This window comes from Oncorhynchus clarkii, chromosome 5, assembly GCF_045791955.1.
Source record: "Oncorhynchus clarkii lewisi isolate Uvic-CL-2024 chromosome 5, UVic_Ocla_1.0, whole genome shotgun sequence".
NCBI lineage: Eukaryota > Metazoa > Chordata > Actinopteri > Salmoniformes > Salmonidae > Oncorhynchus > Oncorhynchus clarkii.
In genome coordinates this window covers 38,428,396-38,448,055 of record NC_092151.1, presented here as the reverse complement: position 1 = coordinate 38,448,055, position 19,660 = coordinate 38,428,396, and the positions used below count along the sequence as shown (strand labels likewise).

General features: G+C 44.2%; 1 protein-coding gene across 1 annotated transcript; it reads left to right on the top strand.

The window, feature by feature from the left end:
* The first annotated feature begins 348 nt into the window (after nt 1-348).
* Nucleotides 349-17,120, top strand: LOC139409995 (splicing regulator ARVCF-like). Its single transcript, XM_071155413.1, has 17 exons — nt 349-526; nt 5,310-5,480; nt 6,543-7,147; nt 8,160-8,638; nt 8,731-8,914; nt 9,091-9,208; nt 9,389-9,557; nt 9,725-9,742; nt 10,135-10,206; nt 14,751-14,878; nt 15,139-15,289; nt 15,455-15,647; nt 15,769-15,880; nt 16,042-16,129; nt 16,240-16,316; nt 16,416-16,534; nt 16,623-17,120. The coding sequence occupies exons 1-16, from the start codon at nt 506-508 to the stop codon at nt 16,506-16,508; spliced, it is 2,679 nt and encodes an 892-aa protein (XP_071011514.1). The 5' UTR covers nt 349-505; the 3' UTR covers nt 16,509-16,534; nt 16,623-17,120.
* The last annotated feature ends 2,540 nt before the right edge of the window (nt 17,121-19,660 follow it).

The window sequence follows — 19,660 nt, the reverse complement described above, 5'->3', positions numbered from 1 at the left end:
TTGCTTTCCGCTAACTGGATATACTCACCCCCTTTTCTTATAGGGTTCAGCAGTATTTATTTTAGTTTGATTTAACCAACATCTTGCTACTAACCTTGGATACAGCTGTTTGTATGACAGCAGAGAGGGGTGTGTAATGATGAGACTGCCAGTTTTTTGTTGTTGATTCAGCATCTCTTTCATGGGGGAGAGTGCAGAATCAATCTGAGATCACTGTGTGAACATGTGAGAGTGTGTGTGTGTGTGTGCGTGTCTGCGTGTGTGCGTGTGTGTGTGTGAGAGAGAGAGAGAGTGTGTGGATATGCCTGCGTGCACGTACGTGCGTTAGTGAGAGCCCGGGAGGAAGGATGGCTGCTCATGTCTGAACTGCCTCCATGCTCGCAGGGAAAGGGAAAAGTCAGGGGAGAAAACAGCAGGAGGAGGGGAACAGACGCGGTGCTCTCTTCTCACTGGGGAAGGATTCTGTCCATCGTTTGGTAGGAAAGCTAATCAAAGGGATTTGGCAATGCCTGCAGAGGTGAAAGAGGTAAGTGTTTTGATTTAGTATTTGTTTTCTCTCCACTACCCTCCCTCTTTTCCCGCCGACGCTTTTCCTACAGGAGCCCAGTCCACAGCTGTTCTGTATTCTATTCTATTCGGTAAGCTATAGGCTTCTCTCGTAGTATGAAGGGGAAAGCGTTCTTTTCTCCCCTCAGTCTACTTGTGTGTGCTCAGGGACATGCTCTTAACACCTCTGTTCAGTGTGTATGCTGCAGGACATATGGAGAGGCTGTCAATCATGGTAACATTATGAGAGGAGACTGAGTGATAACCGCCCACAGGGGAATGTGCTGCTGCTGCATACGTTTTTATCACCCAGCACACCGCCAGCAAGCCACTGGAAGTTAGAATTACATGAAATATATCCATGCAAGTATTGAACTGCTCGTTGTCCAGGGGGCTTCCTGGCTCCTGCATCCTGCATAGACAAAGACAAGGGATGAGCAGTGTCCTCATTCTCAATGGAAATGAGTCTTGGCACAGCGGTGAATGAGATGGGATATCCTGATGTCATCATGCTGTAATGCCTAGCTGCAGTGGCTCTCTGAGGCTGCTGTGACTGGGTAATGCTGTGTTTGGGTAATGCTGTGTTTGGGTAATGTGGACAGAGAATGTTTTCCTCCCACGTCTTGACAACAAAACAAAAACAAGCCAACTTCTTGCCCCTCTAATTCGGAACCCTGGGAGGGGGTCTAATTGTGACAAGTTATTGCTCGGTGTTTACCGCAATGTTGTGCACACAGTCATTTCACATCAAGTACTGGAGCGATACACATTTCTCTCTCCTCTATCTGATGAAGACAAATTGACTGCATTGTCAGTGGTAATTCCAACAGGGTCGCAGCTTCTCCTCTGAGCTACATTAATGTTGAGATAGAGGGCATGCATTTTCTCCCTCCCCTGCATGATTCGTCTATCGTAATGAGCTTGTGACAAGTATTAAATGTGGCTTGCGTCTGGAGTGCCCTTGAGCCGGCCACTAAATCTGAACTCACTCAGCAGAAGATCAGACTGTTGGCCTTTCCACTATAATGTGGTGCAGTCAGCCTTGATTTGACAGTTGGCTGGAACAAGACTCTAATCGTGTCACTTTGTCCCCTGCTTCAGTGCCTCTAACATCTATCTCCTGCATCTCATTTGTAAACAGCAGCAAATCTGTAGACATATGAGGATAGTTGGTTGATGTGATGGAGGAACAGTGTTGGAAGGCTCTGGATCTGTTGAAAGGCTAATCTAAAAACAGGGCCAGGTGGGAATTTCTCACAGTCCCTAACCTCACTATACATCCCTCTTTGCCTCTATCAAACCCTATTACCATATCTCAATCCCTCCATCAAGTCTACCTTAGAGAACAGAGATACCCTGCCTTTAGCCAGCTAGTTATTTATTTATCTCTGCTCCAATCATTTATCCCTCCAGGGCTGTTTAAGACGGCATTCTCCCCCCCCCCCCTCTCTCTCTCTCTCTCACTCTGTCTCTCTCTCTCTCTCTCTCTCTCTCTCTCTCTCTCTCTCTCTCTCTCACTCTGTCTCCTTCTCTCTGCTGTGTGTCCACACCATGGGGCTTTCATCTCTCCTTCTTTCTCTCTATGACAGATTTATTTGCATGAAGATGAGGACATTATGTTTGGGAAATGGAGGCTGCGTGTGAATCAGCTCTCCCATCACATTAATTAGTTTTATAACTGCAGATTCTGAGGACTATTTTACATGCAGCCTCCTACTATTTACCTTGGATTCGTTGAAGTTGGAATACTGTTGAAATCACTTTTATTTACAGTATGTTGGAATACTGTTGAAATTCACTTTTATCTACAGTATGTTGGAATACTGTTGAAATCACTTTTATTTACAGTATGTTGGAATACTGTTGAAATCACTTTTATTTACAGTATGTTGGAATACTGTTGAAATCACTTTTATTTACAGTATGTTGGAATACTGTTGAATTCACTTTTATCTACAGTATGTTGGAATACTGTTGAATTCACTTTTATCTACAGTATGTTGGAATACTGTTGAAATTCACTTTTATCTACAGTATGTTGGAATACTGTTGAAATCACTTTTATTTACAGTATGTTGGAATACTGTTGAAATCACTTTTATTTACAGTATGTTGGAATACTGTTGAATTCACTTTTATTTACAGTATGTTGGAATACTGTTGAAATCACTTTTATTTACAGTATGTTGGAATACTGTTGAAATTCACTTTTATCTACAGTATGTTGGAATACTGTTGAAATCACTTTTATTTACAGTATGTTGGAATACTGTTGAAATCACTTTTATTTACAGTATGTTGGAATACTGTTGAATTCACTTTTATCTACAGTATGTTGGAATACTGTTGAATTCACTTTTATCTACAGTATGTTGGAATACTGTTGAATTCACTTTTATCTACAGTATGTTGGAATACTGTTGAATTCACTTTTATCTACAGTATGTTGGAATACTGTTGAATTTACTTTTATTTACAGTATGTTGGAATACTGTTGAATTTACTTTTATCTACAGTATGTTGGAATACTGTTGAATTTACTTTTATCTACAGTATGTTGGAATACTGTTGAAATTACTTTTCTTTACAGTATGTTGGAATACTGTTGAATTTACTTTTATCTACAGTATGTTGGAATACTGTTGAATTCACTTTTATTTACAGTATGTTTCTGTAAGGGCTCGATTCAATCCATATCGCAGAAGTTCAGCACTATAGCGAGATCGGAATTGAAAGGCAATGTTCCCATGTTCGTAGAGAATGCATTCATGGTAAAAACCCTGCATATGTCATCTCAATTGGAAATATCACTTTTATCCTCATTGAATCGAGGCCTTACAGGCAAACCTGATATTTTCGTTTGTTCCTGCACAGTAAGAGCACTTTCATTTAGAACGGTGAGATATGATGCAATGCATTTTATGTCAGATTATCTGCTTGTTTGCAAGAGATATTGGCACATAAATCAATGGAGTTCTGCTCATTAACATGTTGAATAAGATCTCAGATTCAGACACCCTTGGGTATTAGTATGTGATCAAAACAGAATCTTCCATGTCTGAACAGTATTTAGTATGCTAAAGCAAGTCAACATTAATTATGGGTACTTTTGTTCATATTTTATGCCTCTTTAGTCTCTTTATAGATCCATTTGAAGTTGTTTATGTTTTATATTCAATAGATTCCTAGTTTGGGGAAATGCAATCCCCAAGTTAACTTAAATAAATAAGCATAAATCAGTAAATGACTCTGTGTGTCTCAGGCTAGCTGCTGGAGAGGGCTGATTAAAGACAGGACATTGTTGTATCTCAGTACTTATGCCAAACCATTCCTCCTCATGAATCCACATAATGGCATCGTTACTCTTTTAACAAATCAAGTCTCTCAGCACCTGAACCTCCAAAATTACAACAGCCTGCTCTCCTCTTTGCCATTCCCCACACATCAGTATGGAAAGGCTGAATAGCTTTGTGTCTTACACTATACAGTGAGGAGGTGTTTGAAAGAGAGGGCTTAAAAATGAACAATATGCGAGCAGTCAGCAGTGGAAGTGAAAGGTCAGCAGAATGGCAGCAGCAGATTGGTCAACGGGGTGAGAGGGTCTCAAGAGAGGTCAAACAAACGCTGATTTAATTAAACAGTTGGAGCTCATTCTCACATTTAGATAATACCCTCTCTTGCTCTCACCGTCCTGTCACCTTTAGTTTGTCTTTATTTCTCCCTCTCTTTACAAAGGATACTGGGCACTCTCCCTCTTCTTCTCTTTCTATCTCTATCTCCCTCTTCTTCTCTTTCTATCTCTATCTCCCTCTCCTCTCTCTCTTATTCCCTCTCTCTCTCTCTCTCTCTCTCTCTCTCTCTCTCTCTCTCCCTCTTCTTCTCTTTCTATCTCTATCTCCCTCTTCTTCTCTTTCTATCTCTATCTCCCTCTCCTCCCTCTCCTCTCTCTCTTATTCCCCCTCTCTCTCTCTCTCTCTCTCTCTCCCTCTCTCGCTCTCTCTATCTCTATCTCCCTCTCCTCTCTCTCTTATTCCCTCCCTCTCTCTCTCGCTCTCTCTCTCTCCCTCTCTCGCTCTCTCTATCTCTATCTCCCTCTCCTCTCTCTATTATTCCCTCTCTCTCTCTCTCTCTCTCTCTCTCTCTCTCTCTCTCTCTCTCTTCTTCTCTTTCTATCTCTATCTCCCTCTCCTCTCTCTTCTTCCCGCCCCTCTCTCTCTCTCTCTCTCTCTCTCTCTCTGTCTCCCTCTTCTCTTTCGCTCAATCTCCCTCTCTTGCTCTCCCTCTCTCTCTATCTACCTCTCCTCTCCTCTCACTCTTTCTCTCTCTTTCTTTCTCTCTCTCTCTCTCTCTCTCTCTCTCTCTCTCTCTCTCTCTCTCTCTCCCTCCCTCTCTCTCTATCTACCTCTCCTCTCTCTCTCTCTCTCTCTCTCTCTCCCTCTCTCTCTATCTTCCTCTCCTCTCTCTCTCTCTCTCTCTCTCTCTCTCTCTCTATCTCCCTCTACCTCTCCTCTCCTCTCACTCTACCTCTCCTCTCCTCTCACTCTTTCTCTCTCTCTCTCTCTCTCTCTCTCTCAATCTCTTTCTCTTTGAAACGTTCTCTCCTACACTTAGGATGTCTAACTAAATATCTTCCCTTTGCTGTGTATCAAACTCTCGACCCTGCACTTGGTCTGTACTAGGATATGTCTCCAACCCTCTACCCTGTGCTATGTGCTTGCCTGCTGCGTAGGAGTGTGTATCTAACGCTTTCCTCTGTTGTGTAGGAGCAGATCCCAGAGGGGCCCTCGTCTCTGTCGGCTATAACCCTGGAGACCAAGGAATCACATGTGGAGCCTGCAGACGATGACCTGAACACACCCACCTCCAACTCCTCTGTTGTCACCTCCACCAATGGCAGCTCCACTGCAGAGACAGAGGCACCACAACACACAGAGGTTCCCACTCTTCAATATATTGATCCCCTATGATCCCCTATTTAGCAATCAGTCATTGTCTAAGCTCAGCCAGTTGATCTCTACAGTACATCTCTCCCAGGATCATACTGTAATCATTATCTACTGGAATCTGAAGCATGGATTAATCCTCCATTATATCTCCAATAAAACCCCATCCCTGTGCATTACGATTTATGTCAGAACAATTGGAAACAATAACTATATAGTGTAATACATCTGCAGCTGTGGTGAACCATGATGTGTTTTTAATCCTAACCATCCGCCAGAAACAAATTGCCATTCAACAGAATGTAAACCTAAAGGCCCCAGACAGCTTTTTGTACTGAAGGCTGTATTGTGCCAAGCTGCCAGAATTTCCCTTGGGGAAGTAGCAGCTAACACTATTGTATCTCAGGGCCAGAGAATGCCACAAAGCTTATCCTAGTGTAGAATTTCCACAAAACTATTCATCAGACTATTTGAGTCATATTTATATCATATTCATAGTTGTGCAAGATAAAAACACAGATTGCGTGTTGGTCTTGGTGGTTGTGAAACTGTTAACATCAAAATCCACTTCCATCAAACAGACCATTTTAATTTCCTGCAATTTACTCTAGTACTCAACAGTAGCTGGACCTCAGCTTGTTTCATCACAGTCCAATCTAAACTCATTTCCAACTGGGGAAATACATTATTCACTGGCAGCCAAGCAGAATGAATTATCTACTCGCCTACTTCAAAGCCAGAAATCTGTTGTAATAAAAATGATGGATAATTCCTGTGAGACGAGAGCTTGTGGGGGATTTTTGGTTTGTTTAATGCAGGGTTAAATGTTTATCAAACTGTGCCATTTTGTGCTCTCTGCTGTTGGGGAAAAAGTAGTAGATTTGGTGGTAGTATCGATAAACGTGGATGTGGTTATTTGAGGCAGTGAGTGCAGCTTTAGGATGGCGTCTCATAGACTTGGCTGAGGCTGTGATGGAGATGGAATATTAGATCCCAAAGTTGGGGCAGTCTGACTGGTGTATTGAAATGAACGATATGCCTTCCTCCCTACAGGACCCCAAGGCTGTGGAGCTGGCGAATGACCAGGCAGACACACCCACCCCACAGCTTCCCCCAGCCCCACAGCATCCCCCGGTTACCCAGGTTCCCATGTGTCCAGACAACCAATCTCTGCAGCCCAGCCCCCTGACCAACGTCCAACACTCCTCTGAGTACCTCACCCCCCTTATCACAACCACTGCTACCATCACCACTCTCCCCCCTCCCTACAACAACACAGACCGTGATCCCAACACAGAGATCCCTGAGAGGCAGAACAGCATCTACACCCTCCCCGACCCTCCCTTTCCTGGCCTTGGAGGTGATATGTGTTCTGGGTATGGCAGCCTGTCTCGAGGAGGTGTCCACCATAGCTCCCTCCACACCTACTGGCCCTCCAGGAACTACCAGACCCAGCCCGGAGGCCACTACACCCTGCCCCTACCCAGGGACAACTACGGCCAGGGGGGCCTGACTAACCAGACCGAGGGGGAAGGACCAGGGGACGCCCAGGATGTAAAGGCTGACTACCCCACCTCCAGCTACGCCACCCTGGGGGGAATCCACTATCTCAGACCCATCACTACCATGGAGCTCCTGATGGAGCCGTCCAGAACCAGGTTAGGATATGGGCTAGCTAGTTCGGCACATGCATGACAGTAGAACTCCCTAGCAGCATATCCAAGCTAAAAAGACTGGTGACCTTGTTATGTCAGCTCTATGGAAAGGTGATGGAATCCATTGATTCAAAGTCAAAGTCCTTTATTCCCATTAAAATGAGTTATTTACATTCAGAGAATGGACAGTAGTAAAAGGAAATCTAATGTGTGGCGCGCAAATATCAATAACCTCTCTGTAAATGAGTTTACCCTTGACAAGACAGGGCATTGATTTTTGCAGTGTGTAGGTAGTCATTTGAAAAGGAGGACACATTCTGCGTATTGTTTGCTACTGACCAATGGAACAGTCCAGTACACGATCATCATCTTCATTCACCACATAAATGCTGTTTTCAGTGAAGAGATAACCCTGTAGAGTACACTTCACCATACACTGACCCTCAAAATCCGATTATGTAGCTTATGGACACATTTAAAAAAAGAAGAAAAAAAAGAGGAGACTTAGAAAATTCTACTATACGACTCAACACAGCTCAGTATGGCTTGAAACTGCATGAGTGGACTTCTGTATATTGCGTTCCATAGCGTTGAGCCTCAGTGGGAGCTTCTAGCTGCTGTAGTCCATGTGGTGGGGCGAGACAGATGGCCAGCAGTTTAGGAGCAGGTGGTAACAATCAGGGGAGGCCACCAGTCAATAAATAAGGAGGTTACACCTGTATCACTGACTGACAGCAGCACTTTACTCAGCTTGTAAGCTGCCAATGAGCTGTTTACAGAGGATGCTTAGCTATCTAGCGCCCCGTCGCTTCCAACGCCTGTCTTCTGCTCTCTCTCTTTCTCTCCATCTATCTGGAACTCAAGCTGTCCAGATAAAATATCTGTTTGCACAACTATTCAGAGAACACATCAAATTGCTTTCTGTGCTTTCTGTCTGTCTCTACATATAGGCCCATCTCTTGTCCTTGTCTCAGCCCCCCCCACTTAACCTCTCCTTCACTCTCTATTTCTCCAGAGGGGGATACGAGGAGGCCCTCATGTCCCAGGTGGACGGAGACCCCAGCTCCTTCTTCCAGGCCATGTCCAGGGCCCAGATCCTACAGTTCCCCCACAAGCGCTGCAGCATGGTCAGCCTGGACAGCATCCGTAAGGACCCCCGCTGGAGGGACCCCAACCTGAGGGAGGTCATCACCATGCTCAGCCACCCTATGGACCCGGTCAAGTCCAACGCCGCCGCCTACTTGCAGCACCTGTGCTACGAGAACGACCACATGAAGCAGGACGTCAGGCAGCTGAAGGGGGTTCCAGTACTGGTGGGCCTCCTGGACCACCCTAAAGCCGAGGTCCACCGCAAGGCCTGTGGAGCCCTGAGGAACATCTCCTACGGGAAAGACCACCACAACAAGGTGGCCATCAAGAACTGTGACGGCATCCCCGCCCTGGTCAGACTGCTGAGAAAGTCAAGTAACATGGAGGTCAGAGAGCTGGTCACAGGTACAGTGAGCCTATGACAAAAGATTCACCCTGATTACCCAAACACCTTGTGTATAGCATTCGGACAAATCGCGTATACTTTTTACCTATAGGGACCCTGTGGAACCTCTCCTCCCATGAGCCTCTGAAGATGATGATCATCAACCACGGGCTCCAGACACTGACTGATGAGGTCATCATCCCCCACTCTGGCTGGAGGAGAGACCCTACTGAGCACTCCAGACCCCAGGAGACAGAGTGGACCACCGTGTTCAAGAACACCTCAGGATGTCTCAGGCAAAGTATAGCAGCTACATAGATGAAAAGATAATGGAACCTTACACAAGAACTATTTCAGGGTTCATTGCTCCCTAAATTGGACGTTTCTAAATGGGACGTAATGGTAAATGAGATACTGATAGCGGTGCTATGCTAACTTCATCCACCCCACTAATAGAGCTGTGTTCCCCCAGGAATGTGAGCTCAGATGGGGCAGAGGCTCGGCAGAGACTGAGGGAGTGTGAGGGGCTGGTGGACGCACTCCTCCATGCCCTTCAGTCAGCTGTCGCACACAAGGAGACCGACAATAAGGTGAACGCAGACACAGTTGAGCACATGTAAATCCCAACGAAAACACTATAGCCAGAATGAGAATCAGTACATTAATCAAAAGTATTCCTGACCACAAATGAGAATCAGACCCTCCCTATATTCTATGCATCTGCTGTCTGTGATGAGCATCTTTGTGTTGTTTATCCTCCTCTCTCTCAGTCGGTAGAGAACTGTGTCTGCATCCTGAGAAACCTCTCCTACCACGTCCACAAAGAGGTGCCGGGGGCGGAGAGATTTCAGGAACCCGTGGCCAATCAGGTGCCAGGGTTAGGAGGGAACCAGAAGAAAAAGAAGGAGGCAGACTGTTTTGGAGGGAAGAAGCCAAAGGGTGAGTTGAATCTGACCTCATGATGGCGCTATATGAATGGTTGTCAAGCAGTTTGCACAACACGTAATACGCAGTAGAATTGTGGGATTTCTGGTGTGTACTCTGTGTTGCAAAACTGTCTTCCTTATTTATCTTTTGTTTTGTTTCCTTCCATCCCCATTCAATAGAGGAGTGGTTCAGTCAAAGTAAGTCTGTCTGAATGAATGATATTTGACAATCTGAAAATCCATAATAATGTTCTGTCAACTATGAGAAACCAGGACCTCTGTGGTTGCTTGCCCTTTTGTCTGCCTCAAGACCTGAGCTTCAATGGAAGACCTAGGGTTTTCTGGCACACTGTAAGAAAAGATTTCTACACATTCCATGTCTCTATACACTTTCCATGTTTTGATCTTTCCTATTTATTGTGTGTGTGTGTGTGTGTGTGTGTGTGTGTGTGTGTGTGTGTGTGTGTGTGTGTGTGTGTGTGTATGTGTGTGTTTGCGTGGGTGTGTGTGCGTGTGTGCGTGTGTGTGTGTGTGTGTGTGTGTGTGTGTGCGTGCGTGCGCGTGGTTGCGTGTGTGTGTGTTTTGTCTAGGCTGGAGAAATGGACCAAGTGATAAAAAATATGGTACTCTGGATTTACCCAAACGCACAGAACCAATGAAAGGTATGGAACATCTTTAGGGATCTGTGGATTGGTCAAGATTCAAGACATGCATTTATGTAACTTCAAGATGCATTCCAAAGACGTACGTTGTACAAAGCCTTAACCTTGGCATTAGGCTTTTGAAAGGGTATTTGTGCATGATGTAGAATAGTTTCCAATGTGTTGTACTGTCTTGAAGTGGTTGGATTGTATTTGAAACATTCAGAGATAACAATAGGTTGTCTGAATGTTTTGGCAGAACTACATGGTCCATACAAACGTACCATGTGTCAGTTACTGTATGAGTACAATACAATATGGAATAGCTTGATGGGACTGCTGTGGCAACTCAAGAGACTTATATTGTGAATAATGTACTTCTGTGTTTGAGATGGAGCAGTATAGACAGCTAGTAGAGCTTATATTCAGCATCAAATGAAGGGACGATTGAATGCATTTTGTGCCACAATGTGATGATAAGGCACTATAGCTGCCTTTTTCATGTCAAATATAATGTGTAATATCGCAGACTATTGACAGGATTCTAAACTAGTCATTGACATTCAGAAGTTCCAACAGAAGATTGATTATACCTTAGTAAAAAAGAGAGTTGTATAACTGATTAGATTATACCTTAGTAAAAAAGAGAGTTGTATAACTGATTCGATTATACAACTCTCTTCTATATGGCATTGGAACACAGTCAGATACATGAATATACACATACAGACAAAATCACTCCCTGAGCATGGTTGATGTCTTTTGATGTAGAAGTCCAGACAGGTTTAGAGGGAAGGTTTGGTCGTGGCCCACCAGCATTTGTGTGAGAAGGTTTCTGATGACACAGGGAACGGGCACTGCTCGATGGACCTGTGTGGCCAGTCAGGTATTATACAGGTCTGTAGAAAATCTTATACCCTCCACAGAACCTGTGTGTCTGGCTGTGGAGCCATCCCACACTCCTGCCTGCGGCTGCAATCAATGTGATAAGAAGGTTACATGCCTAGGTCAGGATTAGACAGCACGTAAGTCTCCCAGCCAGAGGCAGCCTATCAGCATCTTCGGCTTCAGCTGGCTGAATATCATTGGAAAGCCTCTGGAGGGCAGCCTGTGAGAGAATTCCTGAGTATTTGCATTCCTTCTATACTCCAGCATGACTACTGGGGATGTGTGTGTAGCTAGAAGCCTCTCACTCCGGTAGAATAATACAGTCTGTGAATATTGTTGAAGTGAGTGGTGGTACCGTTTGTAGCAGACAAGAGCGCACAGAGAGCTGATAAGAGTTGGAGCCCGAAGCACCCATTGGTTAATAATGCAATAGTGATCCATGTTTACATGTAGTTGGGGTGTTTGCGTGAAAGTTTAGTGTTGGAAAAGACATGTTGTTTTCTTTATGCATTTGTAATATCATGCACAGTCCACATCCCTTTTGCAAGGCAGAATATTCCTTCAACATAAAAGCAGTGTGAATATCTAAAATGTACACACACAAACATGGCTGAGCTTTAATTGGGGGTATTATCTATGTTGTGCACATTATACTGTATAGTCTTTCTGAAATACTAAGCCAATAATAATGTTGAGCTTCATAACCTAACTGTGTAAGCCTACATATATTCTCTAGAGCAGTGGTTCCCGAAATGTTTATAGTCCCGTACCCCTTCAAACATTCAACCTCCAGCTGCGTACCCCCTCTAGCATCAGGGTCAGCAGTCTCTCAAATGTTGTTTTATTAAACATAAGAATGCGTGTGAGTTTGTCACAACCCGGCTCGTGGAAAATGACAAAGAGCTCTTATAGGACCAGGGCACAAATAATAATATAATAATAATCAATCATTTTGCTCTTTACTTAGCCATCTTACATATAAAACCTTATTTGTTCATCAAAAATTGTGAATAACTCACCACAGCTTAATGAGAAGGGTATTCTTGAAAGGATGCACATAACTCTGCAATATTGGGTTGTATTGGAGAGAGTCTCAGTCTTTTTCCACACACAGTCTGTGCCTGTATTTAGTTATCATGCTAGTGAGGGCCGAGAATCCACTCTCACATAGGTACGTGGTTGCAAAGGGCATCAGTGTCTTAACAGCGCGATTTGTGCAGGATACTCTGAGTGTAGCCCAATCCAGAAATCTGGCAGTGGCTTCTGATTAAATTCAAGAACCGCTTGTTGCAATTTCGATGAGGCTCTCTTGTTCAGATATCGGTAAGTGGACTGGAGGCAGGGCTTGAAAGGGATAACAAATCCAGCTGTTTGTGTCATCTGTTTCGGGAAAGTACCTGCGTAATTACGCATCTAACTCACTCAGGTGCTTCGCTATATCACATTTGATATTGTCCTTAACCCTGTTCACAAAAAAATCATACAATGATGGAAAGACGTGTGTTGTCCTTGTTAATGCAGACAGAGAAGAGCTCCAACTTCTTAATCATAGCCTCAATTTTGTCCCGCACATTGAATATAGTTGTGGAGAGTCCCTGTAATCCTAGATTCAGATCATTCAGGTGAGAAAAAACATCACCCAGATAGACCAGTTGTGTGAGAAACTCATCATCATGCAAGCGACCAGACAAGTGAAAAGGATGGTCATTAAAGAAAACTTTAAGCTCGTCTCTCAATTCAAAAAACTGTGTCAATACTTTGCCCCTTGATAACCAGCGCACTTCTGTATGTTGTAAAAGCGTTACATGGTCGCTGCCCATATCATTGCATAGTGAGGAAAATAGTTCAGGGGCCTTGCTTTAATAAAGTTAACCATTTTCACTGTAGTGTCCAAAATGTTTTTCAAGCTGTCAGGTGTCCAAGTGGTGTCGGGAGCAACTGCTTGGACGCGCATTACCACATTGTCTCCCTGTCATCTTGACCACCAAAGTCAATTTTATGTCACAAAGCTGTCAAGTACTTTAAAAATATCCTCTCCTCTTGTCCTGGTTTCCAGTGGTTTGCAGAAGAGGATGCCTTCCTTAATTGACGCCCCATAAATGTAACGGCCATATACCAGGAGCTGTGCCAGGCCCGCCACTTCTGTTGACTCATCCAGCTGTAATGCATAGAATTCACTGGCTTGTATGCGAAGCAGTAGTTGTTTCAAAACATCTCCTGCCATGTCACTGATGTGTCGTGAAACAGTGTTGTTTGATGAAAACTCTTGAGGCTTATTTTTCAAATTGGAGTGTTTTGTTTCTAAATGTCTGCGCAAGAGTGAAGGTTGCATCGAGTTGTGAGATAGTACTTTTGCAAGTATAACACACTGTGGCTGAGGAAAGGCACTACTCCCAATCAACGTAGTTCTCATCATCTTTGCGCCTCTTCGATGTTGTTCGTGCTTTCCCGGGTAAGGGAGCAGTAGCTCTTCGGCTGCATCAGATTCACAACTGTCAGTGTCCATGCTAGCTGGCCTAACAACAAATGTAAAATTACAGCTTGTGTCATCGACAGTAGAGTGCTAGCAGCAGTACTACCAGTAGAGCTGGTATGTGTCTCTATGGACTCTGGCCTTACTTTTTTTTATACCATTTATCAATTTTCGAGCCAACAGAATGAGCAGCAGTGTCATTTGGCTACATATGGACCATTAGTGGAATTCCCGTGAGAGAGTAATTGGATGTTGGATGTTAATTATTTGACTAGGCTACCTGTATTTGACATTGACATGGTTTTTTTGCCCAATTTCGTGGTATCCAATTGTTGTAGTTACTGTCTTGTCTCATCGCTACAGCTTCCGCACGGACTCAGGAGAGGCGAAGGTTGAGAGACATGCGTCCTCCGAAACACAACCCAACCAAGCCGCACTGCTTCTTAACACAGGGCACATCCAACCCGGAAGCAAGCCACACCAATGTGTCACCGTACACCTTGCAACCTGGTCAGCGTGCACTGTGCCCGGCCCGCCACAGGAGTCACTAGTGTGCGATGAGACAAGGATATCCCTGCCGGCCAAACCCTCCCTAACCCGGACGACGCTAGGCCAATTGTTTGCCGTCTCATGGGCCTCCCGGTCGTGACAGAGCCTGGGCTCGAACCCAGAGTCTCTGGTGGCACAGCCTTAGACCACTGCGCCACCCGGGAGGCCCTTGACATTGACATTTTTGGCAGTGAAGCGAGGCTACTCCGGGGAGAAAAAAACCTCACCCAAATGTATAGCTCCGTTGGAAAATATAGATGGACTGTTTGAAAATGTGAAGAATTAAAAAAAAAAAAGTTTCATAGGAAACTGCACTGCATTTTTCATATTGTCCTGCTTAGAGTCTTCTCACTTTGGCCGCAAAACTCCAACCTGTCTGAAAATGTATACTCTACTACATAAAACAAACAGTATGGGACAAGTAATCAGTTTTTATCTCATCTGTGTTTCACTATGAAGTCTGAAATTAGCTTTTTAAGTGCTTAACTGTATGTGCTGGTTACTGATCCAACCTTCTGTTGACTGGTGCCTTGAAAAGCACTGTGTTTCATCATACCAGTTCCAATGTATCTGAGAGTTCTCTGTGCTTCTCTCTCTCTCTCTCATTCCCTCGTTCCCTCCCTCACTCCCTCCCTCCCTCTCTCCCTCTCTGTAGGTCTGGAGCTGCTTTACCAGCCAGAGGTTGTGAGGCTGTACCTGTCTCTCCTCACTTGCAGTCAGAACCACAACACCCTGGAGGCAGCAGCCGGAGCGCTGCAGAACCTCGCTGCAGGACACTGGGCTGTGAGTGAAGAACAATCGTAGAAGCAGTTGATCTGAGGCTGTGGGAGAACAGACTGTTTGTTTCTCATCCCCTTTCTCTTTCTCTCTCTCCCTCTTGCTCTCTGTGTGAAGGGTTGATTAAGTGTGATTGAATTGTGGTTGAAAAACTATAATGTGTATAAAAGTATGTATTAATAATAATAAGTTGCACAATAGGACTTTACAAAATGTCATACATTACACCCTTCTATTATTCTCTCTCTCTGTGCCTTTGCTCAAAGTGGTCCAGTTACATCCGGGCTACAGTGAGGAAGGAGAAAGGTCTGCCTGTCCTGGTGGAGCTACTGCGTTCAGATGGTGATAAAGTGGTCCGGGCTGTAGCTATTGCTCTCCGCAACCTGGCCATAGATCGCTGCAACAAAGACCTCATAGGTACATAGACACACACACACACACACACACACACACACACACACACACACACACACACACACACACACACACACACACACACACACACACACACACACACACACACACACACACACACACACACACACACACACAGGTGATTTGACCATTTTCTTTTCCCCACAGGGAGTTATGCCATGAGGGACCTGGTCAGTAACCTGCCCTGTGGTCAACAGAGGCCAGCCAAGAACCTGGAAGGGGACACAGTGGTGGCCATTCTGAACACTATCCATGAGATCATCTCAGACAGCCCTGAGAACGCCCGAGGTCTCATACAGGGCCACGCCATCCAGAAACTGGTAGCCATCAACAAGACAAGGTAGATTTTCATAGCATAATATCTTATATGGTGTTGGTTTCAATTGGCTAGATGCTCAGTCCACAGTGCTGTGCTTTCTCCTTTATGCTGGCTCTGGTTGATTCTGTTGTTTCTTTGCTAGCCAATCTGGGCGAGAGACCAAAGCAGCATCTCATGTCCTGCAGACAGTGTGGGCTTACAAGGACCTAAGAAACAGTCTCTACAAGGGAGGCTGGAACAAGAGCCACTTTAAGGTATGGCATGGCATGCTGTAGAAGGCTGTATTCCCCATTCACTACACAGTCCAAATGGGTGGCACAAACACAACTCTGTTATTGATTTGTAACTTGAGCACTGTATGGGACAACATTAGTTCCTAATGGCATACTGTGTGTTCTCTCTTTTTTACTCTCAGCCAACAACTAGTGGAATGCCCAAAAAACCCAAGAGCGGAAAGTCAGGCTATGATGACATCACACTGCCTCTGATGGAGAAAAATCAAGGTCACCATGAGACTGTAGCTTCAGCATAAGTGTGGGTGTGCCTATTCCTTGTTTGTCATTTGAATGTAAAATGGCCTTTGATTATTGTATTCTCTCTGTCTTTCCCACAGATGGATACTCCACTGTGGAGCAGGGGGACAGAGTGGGTGATGGGCCAGGCCACATGATGGAGAGAGAGCCTCTCCAGGTCAGTAACAATGTGCAGAGCGCCTTACTATACGTAAGGTCAGGAGTTCTTCAATGGGGACTCACATTTAACTAAACACACACTCACATTTTGTTGTAGAGTATCCCAGAGAGGAAGCACTTCATCCGGGCTGGAAGGCCTGCAGTGGGCCTGGTGGAGCGCAAACCTCCACCCCTCGACTCCTGGGTCTGAGACTGGTAGAAGGGATTGTAGTGCAGGTAAATCCAATTTCACTGAACTATTTTAGGAATTATGTTTTACACATCGGTGTGATGCATGTCCTTTGTCTTTTTTCTTTTTTTGCAGGAGATGTGCTGGTAAAAGAGGAAGTGAAACGTCAACATTTGTGGAGGTCATTGTGGTGTTTATCCTTTAGATGGACATTCTGTCGGTCAACTCACCATTTAGGACAACATGGTTTATTCTCAGTAAATAAGAATAGAGTGAATATGGACTGGCATTTACATTTTCAATGTGAAACTCTGACTGGTGTTGATCAGAGCCTCTCCTACTTAGAAAATAAATAAACGTGCACATACTGGACAGAGGGATGAGTGGAGTGACACAGCTGAATGTAGGCCAGGAAGTTAGGATTTGTCAAAACATTTTTGTTTTATTTACCTGACCTGCCCTACTTTAGAATGAACATCTTGTATTGTTTTACTCCTGCAAGGTGTGCATCCGTTTTATGTGAGAGACTAGTTGGAAATGGGATTGTACATGTGTAATAAAATATTGTTAATATTCTAAATTAAGGCATTTATATTGTAATATTCATGTTATTTATTAACAGTTGTGAACGTTATCTTGTCACCACAAATACAATGAATACCTCCATATAATAATATACTAAGTAATAGTGCCATTTATTAAGGAGCTGACTCGATGACTTTGCTTTATGCAGTGATTGTTCTTGCATCGCGATGTTAAATTGATAATGTTAGCAAATAAAATCCATAATTTCTCATACAATTTCTCAACGTTATATGGACTTCATTTATACTGTATTTTCTGTTATTCTCGTCTTTCTGTTAGGACAAGGGCGAGGGGTTTATTCAACATGTATGTTGGGAAATGTATCATTCACGCACCATGCTGCTTGGGTGCTGTGCTATAGTCCTTTTACTTTCAGCACTGGACAGCTCCATATATTTATACTGTATATATGGTTGCTGTGCTGGAACGAGAATAGAAACATGAAATGAAGTGTGCAGCAAGTTGGAAAAGCTGCTCGAGCATAATGCATTTTTTAAAGAATTCTACCGTTGATGATGTCACTTCTTTGTTTACTTTTGTCAATGAATGTCATATTTGTTACAAGATGAAACCAAAATATACCCAGGTCCGGCTAAAGAAGGAGAAAAAAAGGTACGTTTGAATACACGTTCAGTGCATCAGTTTTGCTAACACTGACAGCTTGCTAGCAACACATGACCGGCCACCCAAAATTGGCTTGAGTGGTATTAATCAATCTCGTGTAGTTAAGTTAGCTAACTTGAGCTAACCTAAGTTATTTGAACTGCGCTAGCTAGCTAACGTTAGCTAAAGCTTGAATCTTGAATGCAGTGTTTCATCAATTCTAAAATAAAAGTTAGCTAACTAATAATGCTGGAAGAAGTTTAAGAAAAGCACAGCTTTTTCTTACTGTAGGTTCCAGGAAGAGGGAGGAGACAATGTGAGAGAAAGTTCACATTTAGCTGGTGAGGATTTAAAATAATTTCGAAGACTATTAGCTAGCTAGACAATCTAACTTAATACAGTAGCTAGATGTCTATTTTGACATCTATCTCTTCTGGCATTTAAATCTCTTTATCCAGCATTCCCAGCTCCCAGTCTTGCAGGAGAAGGGGCTATACCCCTTCCTCAGAATGCTCAGACCACTGCCCTCCCCCCACCAGGTCTCAGTAGAAAGTACCCCCTACCTCAACCCACTCTCTCAGCCAAGACCAAGATTTGGATGCCAGTGCAAGAGACCTGGAAAGGAGAACCTTATGACAAGCCTTTGCTCAAATACACAATAGCCCTCCCTATTGGCAGGCGCCACTGTAGACCTCGTCCAATAAAACGACCCGTCCCCAACCCTTCCCCCAACCTGACTGATAAAAGAGTGAAGTTTAAACATCCTGAGGCCATCCTCCGTTTTATCCCAGTGAGGCCAGACTTAGAGCAGCTCACCAGGCAGAGAACCCTCCCTGGTAGTCAGTTGGTTAGACCTGTGACACCCAGACCACCATCACGCAAGCAGCCCCCCTCTGCAGACCATAGCCCCCTAGACAGTATCCACTCACACAGATCCCTTGCTAAGGTGCAGGCTGCTGGAGGTGAGGACAGGGGAGGCGGAGGAGATGGTGCCTCCCTATCCCGCTCTGTCAGGGATTTGCAGTTGCTTAGCTCCAGCTCCGACAACGAGGATTCTGAGTCTCCTTCTGAGTCCCAGTTCCGATGCACCACTCCGGCCTACCTCACCCGCCGCTACCAGAACAGTTTGAAATGGTACCAGGCGGTGCGCAGCGAGAAGAAGACCAAACATCACAAGGAGAGGCTTGACCAGCTTTGCTATAAGGTAAACACTGTATTCTATTTGACTAAACTCATGCCTGAATAAAAAAAGATCTAAAATCGATTGTGACTCTCATATTGGATCTTACTGTATTGTCATCTCACTTTTCTTTCCTTAGGAGGCATCAGATGAGTCTAATGCTGAAAGAGGTAGCTAGGGTTTTTAGTCCGCCAAGTGTGAGACATCAAAAATAATGATACAGTCCTTTTTATGCTATGTCAATGGGAACTCAGTCTTTTCTCTTCTGTCTGTGATTGCCTTTTTTTGCAAGCTTACTCTACTAATGATTGTAATTACCTGTTCCCTGCCCTATCATTTGTTACTAGGCCCCTCGGGTGTCCAGGCGAGACACACCGCCCCTCTGGGTGCTGGGGAGGGGAGGTCTGTCTGTAAACCCTACCAGGGAGGAAAGAGGAGAAGGAGTCCGCCGTCAGAGAAAGGTTTTTATTTATTCATTTGTCAGGGACCATGTACAACATGCCATTGCAACAGATTTAGCTAGATAGCTCATTTACATCTGTAGTCCCATGGCAGAAAACAATGAACATTAATACAATGCTAAAATATATCATATTAAAATATTTATATATATATATAAAATGTCAAATATTCAACAATAGACAATATAATGATAATGCTACATCAGAGTTGACCCTCGGTCCCACTGTGTTTGACATCAGTATCTGAATGTCTTATTGTTCATGTTACGAATCCCTTTTGGCCCGACAGTCTAGGGGGGGATGGTAATGAGACCCGTAACATAACTCATGTAAATTATAATATT